Source organism: Ranitomeya imitator, chromosome 1 (genome assembly GCF_032444005.1).
Source record: "Ranitomeya imitator isolate aRanImi1 chromosome 1, aRanImi1.pri, whole genome shotgun sequence".
NCBI classification, from domain to species: Eukaryota; Metazoa; Chordata; class Amphibia; order Anura; family Dendrobatidae; genus Ranitomeya; species Ranitomeya imitator.
The window spans coordinates 779405631-779422174 of record NC_091282.1 but is presented as its reverse complement, the minus strand read 5'-3'; the positions used below and the strand labels follow the sequence as shown (position 1 = coordinate 779422174).

At 44.4% G+C, this 16544-nt stretch overlaps 1 protein-coding gene across 3 annotated transcripts in view; it reads left to right on the top strand.

Moving 5' to 3' along the window:
• Positions 1–9908, top strand: part of TTC7B (tetratricopeptide repeat domain 7B) — a 189856-nt gene extending 179948 nt beyond the window's left edge. For all 3 annotated transcript variants that reach the window (XM_069736715.1, XM_069736734.1, XM_069736725.1), the window contains 2 exons: positions 5246–5448; positions 8553–9908. In XM_069736715.1, coding sequence (XP_069592816.1) covers positions 5246–5448; positions 8553–8774 — 425 coding nt within the window. In that variant the 3' untranslated portion in view covers positions 8775–9908. The remainder of the gene's footprint in view (positions 1–5245; positions 5449–8552) is intronic.
• Positions 9909–16544: the final 6636 nt, after the last annotated feature.

The following is a 16544-nucleotide window of genomic DNA, read 5'->3' as shown; positions in this document are numbered from 1 at the left end:
CTGCAAAAACTGCCTTCAGATATAATCATCACCTAAATATACATAGGAGCAGTATTATAGTAGTTATATTCTTGTATATAGGAGCAGTATTATAGTAGTTATATTCTTGTATATAGGGGCAGTATTATAGCAGTTATATTCTTGTATATAGGAGCAGTATTATAGTAGTTATATTCTTGTACATAGGGAGCAGTATTATAGCAGTTATATTCTTGTACATAGGGGCAGTATTATAGTAGTTATATTCTTGTATATAAGACCAGTATTATAGTAGTTATATTCTTGTATATAGGGGCAGTATTATAGTAGTTATATTCTTGTATATAAGACCAGTATTATAGTAGTTATATTCTTGTATATAAGACCAGTATTATAGTAGTTATATTCTTGTATATAGGGGCAGTATTATAGTAGTTATATTCTTGTATATAAGACCAATATTATAGTAGTTATATTCTTGTATATAGGGGCAGTATTATAGTAGTTATATTCTTGTATATAAGACCAGTATTATAGTAGTTATATTCTTGTACATAGGGGCAGTATTATAGTAGTTATATTCTTGTATATAAGACCAGTATTATAGTAGTTATATTCTTGTATATAGGGGCAGTATTATAGTAGTTATATTCTTGTATATAGGACCAGTATTATAGTAGTTATATTCTTGTATATAGGGGCAGTATTATAGTAGTTATATTCTTGTATATAGGACCAGTATTATAGTAGTTATATTCTTGTATATAGGGGCAGTATTATAGTAGTTATATTCTTGTATATAAGACCAGTATTATAGTAGTTATATTCTTATACATAGGAGCAGTATTCTAGCAGTTATATTCTTGTATATAGGGACAGTATTATAGTAGTTATATTCTTGTATATAGGACCAGTATTAGAGTAGTTATATTCTTGTATATAGGGGCAGTATTATAGTAACTAAAGAAAAAAAGGAATGTAGTCAGTTTACCGGTCTTAGACGAAATCCCCAGACCTGCCAACGCCCAGCACGGTTCGGGGTGAGCGCCCACAGCAAATGAAGACAAAAAGAGAAATGATCCAGCTGGAGGTGGAGGCAGTTCAGACTTTGTGAGACTTTATTAGACAACTAAAGCGATAAATAGTTCTTCAACAAGAAAAATCTTTACATAGCAAACACCTGGCACACCAGTGAGGAGGATCAACGCGTTTCAACTATGAAGTCTTACTCATGATCATGAGTAAGACTTCATAGTTGAAACGCGTTGATCCTCCTCACTGGTGTGCCAGGTGTTTGCTATGTAAAGATTTTTCTTGTTGAAGAACTATTTATCGCTTTAGGCTACTTTCACACTAGCGTTTTCTGCAATCCGTCACAATGCGTCGTTTTGCAGAAAAAACACATCCTGCAAAAGTGCTTGCAGGATGCGTTTTTTCCCCATAGACTTGCATTGACGACGCATTTGCGACGGATTGCCACACGTCGCATCCGTCGAGCGACGGATGCGTCGTGCTTTTGCGGACCGTCGGGAGAAAAAAACGCTACATGTAACGTTTTTTCTCCTGACGGACCGCTTTTTCCGACCGCGCATGCGCGGCCGGAACTCCGCCCCCACCTCCCCGCACCTTACAATGGGGCAGCGGCTGCGCCGGAAAAATGCATCCGCTTCCTCCATTGTGCAATGCAGCAAACGCTAGCGTCGGAATCTCTCCCCGACGCATTGCGACGGGGAGATTCCGACGCTAGTGTGAAAGGAGCCTTAGTTGTCTAATAAAGTCTCACAAAGTCTGAACTGCCTCCACCTCCAGCTGGATCATTTCTCTTTTTGTCTTCAGTATTATAGTAGTTATATTCTTGTATATAAGACCAGTATTATAGTAGTTATATTCTTGTACATAGGAGCAGTATTCTAGCAGTTATATTCTTGTATATAGGGGCAGTATTATAGTAGTTATATTCTTGTATATAGGACCAGTATTATAGTAGTTATATTCTTGTATATAGGGACAGTATTATAGTAGTTATATTCTTATATATAAGACCAGTATTATAGCAGTTATATTCTTGTATATAGGGGCAGTATTATAGTAGTTATATTCTTGTACATAGGGAGCAGTATTATAGCAGTTATATTCTTGTACATAGGGGCAGTATTATAGTAGTTATATTCTTGTATATAGGACCAGTATTATAGTAGTTATATTCTTGTACATAGGGGGCAGTATTATAGTACTTATATTCTTGTACATAGGAGCAGTGATATAGCCGTTATATTCTTGTTTATAGGAACAGTATTATAGTAGTTATATTCTTGTATATAGGACCAGTATTAGAGTAGTTATATTCTTGTATATAGGGGCAGTATTATAGTAGTTATATTCTTGTATATAAGACCAGTATTATAGTAGTTATATTCTTGTACATAGGAGCAGTATTCTAGCAGTTATATTCTTGTATATAAGACCAGTATTATAGCAGTTATATTCTTGTATATAGGGGCAGTATTATAGTAGTTATATTCTTGTACATAGGGAGCCGTATTATAGCAGTTATATTCTTGTATACAGGAACAGTATTATAGTAGTTATATTCTTGTATATAAGACCAGTATTATAGCAGTTATATTCTTGTATATAGGGGCAGTATTATAGTAGTTATATTCTTGTATATAAGACCAATATTATAGCAGTTATATTCTTGTATATAGGGGCAGTATTATAGTAGTTATACTCTTGAATATAGGACCAGTATTATAGTAGTTATATTCCTGTACATAGGGGGCAGTATTAGTAGTTATATTCTTGTACATAGGGGCAGTATTATAGTAGTTATATTCTTGTATATAGGGGCAGTATTATAGTAGTTATATTCTTGCACATAGGGGCAGTGTTATAGTAGTTATATTCTGGCACATAGAAGCAGTATTATAGTAGTTATGTTCTTGTACATAGGAGCAGTATTATAGTTATTATATTCTTGTACATAGGGGCAGTATTATAGTAGTTATATTCTTGTACATAGGGGCAGTATTATAGTAGTTATATTCTTGTACATAGGAGCAGTATTATAGTAGTTATATTCTTGCACATAGGAGCAGTATTATAGCAGTTATATTCTTGTACATAGGGAGCCGTATTATAGCAGTTATATTCTTGTATACAGGAACAGTATTATAGTAGTTATATTCTTGTATATAAGACCAGTATTATAGCAGTTATATTCTTGTATATAGGGGCAGTATTATAGTAGTTATATTCTTGTACATAGGGAGCAGCATTATAGTAGTTATATTCTTGTATATAGGGGCAGTATTATAGCAGTTATATTCTTGTATATAGGAGCAGTATTATAGTAGTTATATTCTTGTACATAGGGGGCAGTATTATAGTAGTTATATTCTTGTATATAGGACCAGTATTATAGCAGTTATATTCTTGTACATAGGGGCAGTATTATAGTAGTTATATTCTTGTATATAGGACCAGTATTATAGTAGTTATATTCTTGAATATAGGACCAGTATTATAGTAGTTATATTCTTGTATATAGGACCAGTATTATAGTAGTTATATTCTTGTATATAAGACCAATATTATAGCAGTTATATTCTTGTATATAGCAGTTATATTCTTGTATATAGGGGCAGTATTATAGTAGTTATACTCTTGAATATAGGACCAGTATTATAGTAGTTATATTCATGTACATAGGGGGCAGTATTAGTAGTTATATTCTTGTACATAGGGGCAGTATTATAGTAGTTATATTCTTGTATATAGGGGCAGTATTATAGTAGTTATATTCTTGCACATAGGGGCAGTGTTATAGTAGTTATATTCTGGCACATAGAAGCAGTATTATAGTAGTTATGTTCTTGTACATAGGAGCAGTATTATAGTTATTATATTCTTGTACATAGGGGCAGTATTATAGTAGTTATATTCTTGTACATAGGGGCAGTATTATAGTAGTTATATTCTTGTACATAGGAGCAGTATTATAGTAGTTATATTCTTGCACATAGGAGCAGTATTATAGCAGTTATATTCTTGTACATATGGAGCCATGCATAAAGACAATGATATCTGCTGTGTTATGATTAATGAACTTTCAGAATTAATGATTGATTTTTGTATAATCTCTTTTCCTGTGATTCTGGAACGTTATCAGTAGTAGTTAGTAGGATATATTGAGTCCATTGATTGTGCTGTGGGTAGATTTTTTGTACCTTCTTTGTGGAGGCAGTCAGCATGGTGATCCTCCTCTGAATTGCATCCTGCTGTGGCACAGGGGGTTAATTGAGGACAGTGTGCTGGAGGCTGCCTGCCATCGGGTGTACTGCGGCCTCTCGCTTTCCATATAAAGGCACCATCCATTCGGTGGTAGCAGATATCATTGTGTGTTCTGCCCTGTGATCGGTGCCAGGGGTCCGGCCGTGCTGACATCACTCATGGAGGATGATCCTCTCTCACCATCATCATCGCTGCCCCCTGATGTTTCTGCAAAGAGGAGGAAAATGGCAAATCATATATGAAGAAATTGAGATATTTAGCTTAAACAACAATCCCTTAATGTAATGGTATGTCTTTCTTTAGAAGCTGTCTCAAGCTTGCTGATGCTTTCCTAGAAAATACTGAGGCTATGTGCACATGTTCAGGTTTTTTTCACGGTAAAAACGCTATAAAAACTCATTAAAAACGCATACATTATGCATCCTATCATTTAGAATGCATTCTGCATGTTTTGTGCACATAATGCTTTTTTTCTTCCGCGAAAAAACGCATCGCGGTAAAAAAAAGCAGCATGTTCATTAATTTTGCGGATTTTCTACGTTTTTCCAACTATTCTATGCATTTGGGAAAAAAACGCACCAAAAACGCGAAAAAAACGCATGTAGATTTCTGGCAGAAATGTCCGGTTTTTGTCTGGAAAATTTCTGCAAGAAATCCTGACGTGTGCACATACCCTGATAGTTTTGCTGCTATAGATAACTGAAGCAATGCAATCACATTAGGTAAGCGCCAGTTGAGATATTGCCCCATTACAGTGAACCCATGAAGTTCCCAGTTCTTTGCTTTTTACTAGCAGCGTGCAGACTATTTACTGATGGTTTCTAATATTTAAAGTAGGGATTTTGCATGTTGCATTAGCATCCATCACATGAGGGCGTTGGTATGTAAGCGATTCTCTACTACATGATGTGATTTGACTCGTTTTGGTGCTAGCAGGTCATGTGACTGCAGATTTTTCCTTGTGTTTTTACAGCGGAGGTGTACATCGGGATAGGTAAACCGTCAGAAGCCACGGCCTGTATCCAGGAGGCCGCCAACCTCTTCCCCATGTCGCACAATGTGCTTTACATGAGAGGTCAGGTGTCCGAGCTGAGAGGAAACATCGACGATGCCAAAAGATGGTATGAAGAGGCGCTGTCCATCAGCCCCACCCATGTTAAGAGCATGCAGAGACTGGTGAGTGCCAGTAGGGGTCACACTCCCCATCACCCGCCAGCCGGCGAGCAGAGGGCTCTGTGTAGTGACCAGTGGTGGTCTGGCTGCTGTGACCTGCTAGCCACCATTTTCTAGGTGGCCATACACATAATACACTTGCTATTGACTTGCCCGGTCTAGAGGCAATAAGGGATCAGGCATGTTTTTTTTAAATGCCCAATCATTCTTTACTACGCGGAATAAGTCCAACAGATGGTTACTTCTCCCATACTGAGAATATGTGTGCTCAGCAGACCCTTGCACTCTTCCCTGCATTCGAAGCCACATTATGTTAGGGTCTATGTCATTTGTACATGTACAGTTCACCTCTGATACGTGTCTTTTCCAGAGCTGCATTCACAATTCTGCTGGTTGATAGAACTTGGGGCTCCTTTTCCTTCATACGTTGGGTGGGAGCTGAACGGTGGCTACATTGGTTGTCCTCCATAATAGCTGAATATAATTAATGACCATTTGCAGAAGAGGAGAACTCCAGTATTTATTTTGGTTTGCAGCTTTGGATGTGAATGGAGTATAGGACATGATGAAGCAGTACAGCACATGCAGGTCTGGATGTGAGCTGTAGAACCAGATTAGTTCATGTGATATGGAGGATTCAGTCCTGGCTTTGTGTCTGGACCCCCTCCCGGGGGCTGCCCCCTCACCCGTTGTGCCGGCTCAGATTATGGTAATGACATAACAGAGGCAGCCTTGTTACTAATGAGGGCACGGACCCCGTGTTGTGCAGCCGCTAAGCAGGGTTTTCTCCATCGCTCCCAGGACATCTTGTCAGAAAGCGCGGCAGCAGAAAGGATCCTGTTACTTATTTATATCTGCAATCCTTAAGCGCGTCTACCATGACCAGTCACATTTTGGGATCTGTAAAATCCGGCATAGAATGAAAAACATCCACATGGTACCAGGTGTTCAGCACACGGGGAAGGACCTGGCCGCAGGGTTCCTAATCCTTAAGAGAGTGCTCCTGTAAATCACATCCCAGCTGCAGTCCCCACATTGTACTGTCGCTGTGCAGAGACCCCCAAACATTGGCGGTAATGTGGGGGAGATAAGCGGCCTCCAGAAATGTCTGTGATCAGCGACTCCCCTTTCCCTAATGTCAACGGCTTTGACTTCTCTAAGGCTACTTTCACACTAGCGTCCGTACGGGGCCATCGCCATGCGTCAGCCCGACGTACCGACGCAAACTGCGAAAAAAATTAACAAAGGGGGCAGCGGATGCAGTTTTACAACGCATCCGCTGCCCCATTGTAAGGTCCGGGGAGGAGGGGACGGAGTTCCGGCCGGGAATGGCGGACACGACGCACAAAAAAACGTTACATGCAACTTTTTTTGTGCCGACGGTCCGCCAAAACACAACGCATCCGTCGCACAACAGATGCGACGTGTGGCCATACGTCGCAATGCGTCGCTAATGCAAGTCTATGGAAAAAACCGCGTCCTGCGGGCAACTTTGCAGGATGCGTTTTTTCTCCAAAAACTACGCATTGCGACGTACATCACACAGCGCTAGTGTGAAAGTAGCCTTACAAAACTTGTTTTACTCCACTAGCATCTAAAGCTGCAGCCATATATTCTGTTCACTCATTGTGAGTCTTACGTCAGGTCATTAAGCCTTTTCTCAGTTCTCTGTTTCCGGGAAAGCTGGGTCACCACTAATATAACTAATTTGAGCCCCATTACCACTCTCAGAGCTATTCACTCTGCTTTCCTGACCGACGGAGCTGCCTTATTCTGTAACCTAGTGGAGTAAAGGACGTATTATTTCACCGAGAAGCAGATCTGCCCTTCAGTTGTAAGCAGACTGTCTGGTTATCACCCAGCTTTTCCTTACTATTCAACTATCATTTTTTTTCTGAACTGTTTGTCGCCCCGCCTTTTCCCAACTATCTTCTTGTTACCCCAGCTTTTCCGACTGTATATCTGTTTATGGGGTTTACCTGACTTTCTGTTTTTTACCTCTACTTTTTATAACTGGTTGTTACCCAGACTTTTCCTCTTCCTCACCTTTTCCCAAATGTGCATATATCGTGCCCAACTTTTTCTTTTTCCCGATTGTCAGGTTGTCACCCCAGCTTTTCCTGGCTTTCTGGTTGTCACCCTGGCTTTTCCTTTCCTTGGCTGTCTGGTTGTCAGCCTGGCTTTTTCTTTCCCTGGCTGTCAGGTTGTCACCCCAGCTTTTCTTTTCCCTTGCTGTCAGGTTGACACCCCAGCTTTTCCTTTCCTTGGCTGCCTAGTTGTCACCCCGGCTTTTCCTTTCCCTGGCTGTCAGGTTGTAAACCCAGCTTTTCTTTTCCCTTGCTGTCAGGATGTCACTCCAGCTTTTCCTTTCCCTGGTTGTCACCCCGGCTTTTCCTTTCCCTGGCTGTCAGGTTGTCAACCCAGCTTTTCTTTTCCCTTGCTGTCTGGTTGTCACCCCAGCTTTTCCTTTCCCTGGCTGTCAGGTTGTCACCCCAGCTTTTCCTTTCCCTGGCTGTCAGGTTGTCACACCAGCTTTTCCTTTCCCTGGCTGTCTAGTTGTTGTCAGCCTTGCTTTTCCCAAAATGTATGTATCTTGCCCGTCTTTTCTCTATTGTTTGGTTGTCACCCAGATTTTCCCAACTTTTTGGTTGTTACCACTGCTTTTTCTTTTCTTTTGTTGTCGCCCATCTTTTCCCTACTGTTTGTTTCTGCCCGGTTGTTCAGAGAGGGATGTATGATAGGGTACGTCTTTTTCTACGGTCAGGACCCCTTTAATGGTCTTGGCGATTTCCTGCCTCCTCGATCACACTGATTTGTGAATCTTCAGGTTGTGCAGCCACTGCTCTGATGCTGGCACCTCGTATCTGGAGTCATACAGTCGGCATACAAACCGCGAGGGTCCTGACCGCGGTGCTGCAGTCCGTCCACTGTCTGCCCCCGAGAAATACAGTGGAGCTGCCAATGCCCGTCACTCGGGGGCAAGCAGCATTGTCACCCACTTCCTACTGTACCAGTTGTTAGGCTAGTGTCACCATATGTAATGACCACAGACAGGAACTGGTGTAATTTATAGCTCGTCCTATAACACACTTTGCTTCTTGTTTCAGAGTTTGATCCTCCATCAACACGGCCGCTACAGCCTGGCAGAGAAAATCCTTCGAGACGCTGTACAGGTGAACTCTACGGCTCATGAGGTGTGGAATAATCTGGGGGAAGTGCTACAGGCGCAGGGGAACGATGATGCCGCCACCGAGTGCTTCCTGACTGCTCTGGAGCTGGAGGCAAGCAGTCCCATTGTCCCGTTCACAATCATCCCGCGAGTCTTGTGATGAAGAGGCGCGAGGTGGGGGAGAGTGTGACCTGAGACCCATCACCATCTCCCATCAGTCCTGCTTCAGCGTTAAAATCATAACCGTACCAATCACCGAGGGCACGGTCGTCGCTCGCCAGGGGTGGGGGGCAACTTACATGTTACAACTGTTACATCGTCATCTGAGATCAGCCAGTGTTTTCCATGATACCTTGTATATCAGCACTGCGGTTTAACGCAGGGAAAATAGCGTCCGGGGCTTTCTTGCATGACAGGAAAACGTTTTGCCGCTCTCCAGCCTTCTCTATAGGCTGATGCCAGTCCTTCAGATATTTAGAGCATTGCGATGGCGATTGGGCTCCATAGTTGTATGACTGCACCATTTTCCTGCTGTAGTAATATTGTATAATTCATTTCACCCTAATATGCAAACAAATTGCACACACGGACCCGCCACCACACTAAATTATTTAGCAATGCTGACATATTTGGCATCTGTTACTTTCGTTTTACTGTTGCGCCATTTTCTGCATTGTTACGATATCTGCGGCTTCAGACACGGCCTGACGTGTTGTGAGATTTCCCTCGGTCGCTTCTTGTCATCGTGTAGTGGCGGTCTGTTGCTGTCGTCACGTGGCTTCCATTGAGCGCTGTATTATTTTGTTCTGAGGCACCGTGACAGGATTATCGCCAAACTCACGCAAGTGCCAAAGACATGTTGGCCGCTTTGTCTGGCTGCATGACGTCAGGTGATGTCGTGGCGTAGAAGCCAACGTGTCGCCATGTTACTGTCTCAGCTGATGTAGGTTAGGAGTCTAGAATCTGATTCACGACGACATTTTGTTGCTCCTATATTATGTATAAATGGTCAAAAAGGCGTAAACTGGTAACTGCGCCCGCTCTACCGCCATTGCCCCTCTTTCCTCATGTCACTTAGTCCCTCAGAATTCGCGGGTCACGTCGTGTAGCCGAACAGACTGTTCTGTTATCAGAGATTTATGTTTTGCCTGTTACGAGATGACGTGGATCTCCGTTCTATTTAAGATTTCTTTTTGTGGTTTCAGAGATTATTTATGGAGACGCTTAGGTGACATTCCTCATGTTCTACAATGATTTACAAGTCACTGTGTCAATAAAATCATTTTTAAAGGACCGTTGTTTTATGTGATAACTCGCATCGCCATCCAGCACCAATCCCTGCGATATCTGACAATATAAGGTCCAGTAGACCGAGGGGGCTGCAGGGTCACAGGATTCAGCATCCTGCACCATAGGGCGGGGGAAGGGTATCCTGTATTTAATGGTCAGCGCCATCATGTGCCTCCAGGGAGTGTAAGTATGGTGTCCGCCCACGCGCTGACCTACATTTCCTGCACACGGTGAGCTTTTGTTAATGAACATACGGTGCGGTCTCCTGGGCGAGCAGCGCACAGCTGAATCACAGATATATAGGTCTGGGCTACAGAGGATTCCCAGCCGAGACGTGAAACAAACAAGGAATAAATGGGGCGCGATAAATCCGATGCATTCACCAGCGTTCGTCACGGTCTCCACTTACATCAGTGATCAGAAGCGGGCGCCCGTGCTTGCTGTACACTGCCGTTGTGTTAAATAGAGCGGACGTTACCCGGTTTTGTGTGCAGAAATCAACAGTATATCAGAGCTGATGTTCTCTAGGAAAGCTGAGCGACTACCACTGAAGCCACCATTGCTGCACCAGGCCCCTGGTCATTGTGTGGTGACAGCAGTGCCCCAGCCAGCCGAGCATCCTGCTACAGCTGTGACTGCATCCTGCACAGTGTGATGTCATCACTTGTGATATCCAGCGTCGGACTGGAGCACCTTGGGCCCACCAGAGAAAATCATTCTTGGGGCCCACTATGTAGCTACATAGAAATACATTCAAGACCATCAATTGTGCGGTAAAACACGCTTATATCAGGGCATAATATAAGGTAGTACATGTCTTAATTATGTAGCAGGGGTTGGGGTAGCCCCCTCATAGAATATAATGTAGCCTCCCACAGAATATAATGCAGCCCCCCATAGAATATAATGTAGATGCCTCATAGAATATAATGTAGCCTATCATGGAATATAATGCAGCCCCCTCCCCCATAGAATATAATGTAGCTCCCTCATATGGCATAATAATGCAGCCCCTCCACAGAATATAATGTAGCCCCGCAGAGTATAATGCAACCCCCATAGAATATACTGTAGCCCCCTCATAGAGCATAATGCAGCTCCCCTCATATAGTATGATGTAGCCACCTGAGAGAATAATGCAGCCCCCACATATAATATAATGCAGCCCCTCCACAGAATATAATGTAGCCCCCTCAGAGTATAATGCCAACCCCTCATAAGGCAGCCCCCATAGAATATACTGTAGCCCCTCATAGGGCATAATGCAGCTCCCCTCATACAGTATGATAGCAAGAAAAAGAAAAAAAACGAACAAAATAGGTCAAAAGGAAAAAATAAATATAAATAAGCATATCAAAATACATAAAGTAGTCAAAATATAACCTTTATTGGTAATAAATAGGGACAGAGAAAGAAAGAAAAATATGGCAATGTGGTACCAACCACACATAGTGTGTATCAGCCCACAAAAAAACACACCTCACAAATAGACCACGTAAGTATATGAACTACAGTGGGGCAAAAAAGTATTTAGTCAGTCAGCAATAGTGCAAGTTCCACCACTTAAAAAGATGAGAGGCGTCTGTAATTTACATCATAGGTAGACCTCAACTATGGGAGACAAACTGAGAAAAAAAATCCAGAAAATCACATTGTCTGTTTTTTTTATCATTTTATTTGCATATTATGGTGGAAAATAAGTATTTGGTCAGAAACAAACAATCAAGATTTCTGGCTCTCACAGACCTGTAACTTCTTCTTTAAGAGTCTCCTCTTTCCTCCACTCATTACCTGTAGTAATGGCACCTGTTTAAACTTGTTATCAGTATAAAAAGACACCTGTGCACACCCTCAAACAGTCTGACTCCAAACTCCACTATGGTGAAGACCAAAGAGCTGTCAAAGGACACCAGAAACAAAATTGTAGCCCTGCACAAGGCTGGGAAGACTGAATCTGCAATAGGCAAGCAGCTTGGAGTGAAGAAATCAACAGTGGGAGCAATAATTAGAAAATGGAAGACATACAAGACCACTGATAATCTCCCTCGATCTGGGGCTCCACGCAAAATCCCACCCCGTGGGGTCAGAATGATCACAAGAACGGTGAGCAAAAATCCCAGAACCACGCGGGGGGACCTAGTGAATGAACTGCAGAGAGTTGGGACCAATGTAACAAGGCCTACCATAAGTAACACACTACGCCACCATGGACTCAGATCCTGCAGTGCCAGACGTGTCCCACTGCTTAAGCCAGTACATGTCCGGGCCCGTCTGAAGTTTGCTAGAGAGCATTTGGATGATCCAGAGGAGTTTTGGGAGAATGTCCTATGGTCTGATGAAACCAAACTGGAACTGTTTGGTAGAAACACAACTTGTCATGTTTGGAGGAAAAAGAATACTGAGTTGCATCCATCAAACACCATACCTACTGTAAAGCATGGTGGTGGAAACATCATGCTTTGGGGCTGTTTCTCTGCAAAGGGGCCAGGATGACTGATCCGGGTACATGAAAGAATGAATGGGGCCATGTATCGTGAGATTTTGAGTGCAAACCTCCTTCCATCAGCAAGGGCATTGAAGATGAAACGTGGCTGGGTCTTTCAACATGACAATGATCCAAAGCACACCGCGAGGGCAATGAAGGAGTGGCTTCGTAAGAAGCATTTCAAGATCCTGGAGTGGCCTAGCCAGTCTCCAGATCTCAACCCTTTAGAAAACCTTTGGAGGGAGTTGAAAGTCCGTGTTGCCAAGCGAAAAGCCAAAAACATCACTGCTCTAGAGGAGATCTGCATGGAGGAATGGGCCAACATACCAACAACAGTGTGTGGCAACCTTGTGAAGACTTACAGAAAACGTTTGACCTCTGTCATTGCCAACAAAGGATATATTACAAAGTATTGAGATGAAATTTTGTTTCTGACCAAATACTTATTTTCCACCATAATATGCAAATAAAATGATAAAAAAACAGACAATGTGATTTTCTGGATTTTTTTTTCTCAGTTTGTCTCCCATAGTTGAGGTCTACCTATGATGTAAATTACAGACGCCTCTCATCTTTTTAAGTGGTGGAACTTGCACTATTGCTGACTGACTAAATACTTTTTTGCCCCACTGTACATGTATATGATACAGATAAGATGACATCCATCAATAATACAGCCCATAAGAAAATGTTAAATATATATGTATAAAGTAAAAGGGCATATAAATGTCCATATAGATGTCCATATAACATGAGATAATATGGGTATGTAAATAAATGAACAGGCAACCGGTGTATTTTGTTCGGTTTTTTTCTTTTTCTTGCTCTCTTAATGCCGAATGGTCTGCCATTCATATTGCTACCCCTTATCAAGCTTTGTGATACAATACTATTTTCAGGTTTGTTTTCTCCTGACATTGCTTGTATAGTGTGCATTTTTCTCATACAGTATGATGTAGCCCCCTCAGAGAATAATGCAGCCCCCACAGAATTATAATGTAGCCCCCCTGAAAGGGTATAATTCAGCCCCACTGAAAGGGTATAATTCAGCCCCCTCCACCATCATCATTGTTCTCCCCCTCCACCATTGTACTCATTACCACCTCCATCATTGCCTCCTTCCCCACCACCATTGTCCTTTCCACCACTACCATCTTTGTCCTTTACACCAGAACCATCATTGCTTTCTTCCCCACCATCATCATTGCCTCCCCCACCACCATCATCATCATCATTGCCCCCACCACCATCATCATTGCTTCCCCCACCACCATCATCATTGCCCCACCACCATCATCATGGCCTCCAGCACCATCATCATGGCCTCCAGCACCATCATCATGGCCTCCAGCACCATCATCATTGCCCCACCACCATCATCATTGCCCCAGCACCATCATCATTGCCCCACCACCATCATCATGGCCTCCAGCACCATCATCATTGCCCCCACCACCATCATTGCCTCCAGCACCATCATCATTGCCCCCACCACCATCATCATTGCCTCCAGCACCATCATCATTGCCTCCAGCACCATCATTATTGCCTCCAGCACCATCATAATTGCCTCCAGCACCATCATAATTGCCTCCAGCACCATCATCATTGCCCCCAGCACCATCATCATTGCCCCCAGCACCATCATCATTGCCTCCAGCACCATCATCATTGCCTCCAGCACCATCATCATTGCCTCCAGCACCATCATTATTGCCTCCAGCACCATCATTATTGCCTCCAGCACCATCATCATTGCCCCCACCACCATCATCATTGCCTCCAGCACCATCATCATTGCCCCCACCACCATCATCATTGCCTCCAGCACCATTATTATTGCCTCCAGCACCATCATTATTGCCTCCAGCACCATCATCATTGCCCCCATGACCATCATCATTGCCTCCAGCACCATCATCATTGCCTCCAGCACCATCATTATTGCCTCCAGCACCATCATCATTGCCTCTAGCACCATAATCATTGCCTCCATCATCATCATTGCCTCCAGCACCATCATCATTGCCCCCACCACCATCATCATTGCCCCCACCACCATCATCATTGCCCCCACCACCATCATCATGGCCTCCAGCACCATCATCATGGCCTCCAGCACCATCATCATTGCCTCCAGCACCATCATCATTGCCTCCCCCCACACACACAGCTGCACACACGGAGGCAGAGACGCACACACACAGCACCCACTCACCTCTTCGCACATTCTCATCAGCCGCAGCACATCCCAGCAACTTTCTGTCTGAAACAGCTGCGTTGATTCAGACAGGTCGTGCCGGGCAGGAAAGAGGACGGCGTGGATCCCTGCAGCTCCGATCTGGTCCCAAGCTGCAGGGATATCAATCAAGGATCGCCGCCCTTTAGGTGCCCACCTCCGGGGCCCCCCATTCAGCAGCGGGTCGTGTTAGCTCAGCCTGTGGCTAACGCTGCCCGCCATTAAAGTGAAATGGTATTCACGCCTCTCCACGCCCATGGGGAAGCGTGAATATTCATTTCTCTTTAGCAGCGGGGACAGACTCCTGTCCATCTGCTGCTCTCTGGCACCAAAAGGGCCCCCCTTGAGTCAGGGGCCCCATAGCAGCTGGGTGTGCTGCTGTTAGCGACTCTCCACTGGCTGGGGGGCCCACGGAGCAGTGGGGGCCCTAGGCAGCTGGTAGCCAATATGCCAGCACCATCATCATTGCCCCCACCACCATCATCATTGCCTCCAGCACCATTATTATTGCCTCCAGCACCATCATTATTGCCTCCAGCACCATCATCATTGCCCCCACCACCATCATCATTGCCTCCAGCACCATCATCATTGCCTCCAGCACCATCATTATTGCCTCCAGCACCATCATCATTGCCTCTAGCACCATATTCATTGCCTCCAGCACCATCATCATTGCCCCCACCACCATCATCATTGCCCCCACCACCATCATCATTGCCCCCACCACCATCATCATTGCCCCCACCACCATCATCATGGCCTCCAGCACCATCATCATGGCCTCCAGCACCATCATCATTGCCTCCCCCCACACACACAGCTGCACACACGGAGGCAGAGACGCACACACACAGCACCCACTCACCTCTTCGCACATTCTCATCAGCCGCAGCACATCCCAGCAACTTTCTGTCTGAAACAGCTGCGTTGATTCAGACAGGTCGTGCCGGGCAGGAAAGAGGACGGCGTGGATCCCTGCAGCTCCGATCTGGTCCCAAGCTGCAGGGATCGCAATCAAGGATCGCCGCCCTTTAGGTGCCCACCTCCGGGGCCCCCCATTCAGCAGCGGGCAGTGTTAGCTCAGCCTGTGGCTAACGCTGCCCGCCATTAAAGTGAAATGGTATTCACGCCTCTCCACGCCCATGGGGAAGCGTGAATATTCATTTCTCTTTAGCAGCGGGGACAGACTCCTGTCCATCTGCTGCTCTCTGGCACCAAAAGGGCCCCCCTTGACTCAGGGGCCCCATAGCAGCTGGGTGTGCTGCTGTTAGCGACTCTCCACTGGCTGGGGGGCCCATGGAGCAGTGGGGGCCCTAGGCAGCTGCTAGCCAATATGCCAGCAGGTGTCAGTGCCTGGGCCCACGGGAGAATTCTCCGGTGGGCCAGTCCGACCCTGGTGATATCATCAGTAGTTTGGAGACCTCCTCAGGCCTCATTACCCCCTGCAGTGTGATGTCATTGCTTCTGACTTAAGCTGCAGCTAAAGGTACCTTCACACATAACGATATTGTTAACGCTATCGTTGCTTTTTGTGACGTAGCAACGATATCGTTAATAAAATCGTTATGTGTGACAGCGACCAACGATCAGGCCCCTGCTGGGAGATCGTTGGTCGCTGAAGAAAGTCCAGAACTTTATTTTGTCGCTGGACTCCCTGCTGACATCGCTGGATCGGCGTGTGTGACACCGATCCAGCGATGTCTTCACTGGTAACCAGGGTAAACATCGGGTAACTAAGTGCAGGGCCGCGCTTAGTAACCCGATGTTTACCCTGGTTACCATCCTAAAAGTAAAAAAAACAAACAGTACATACTTACCTAACGCTGTCTGTCCTCCAGCGCTGTGCTCTGCACTCCTCCTGTACTGGCTGTGAGCGTTGGTCAGCCGGAAAGCAGAGCGGTGACGTCACCGCT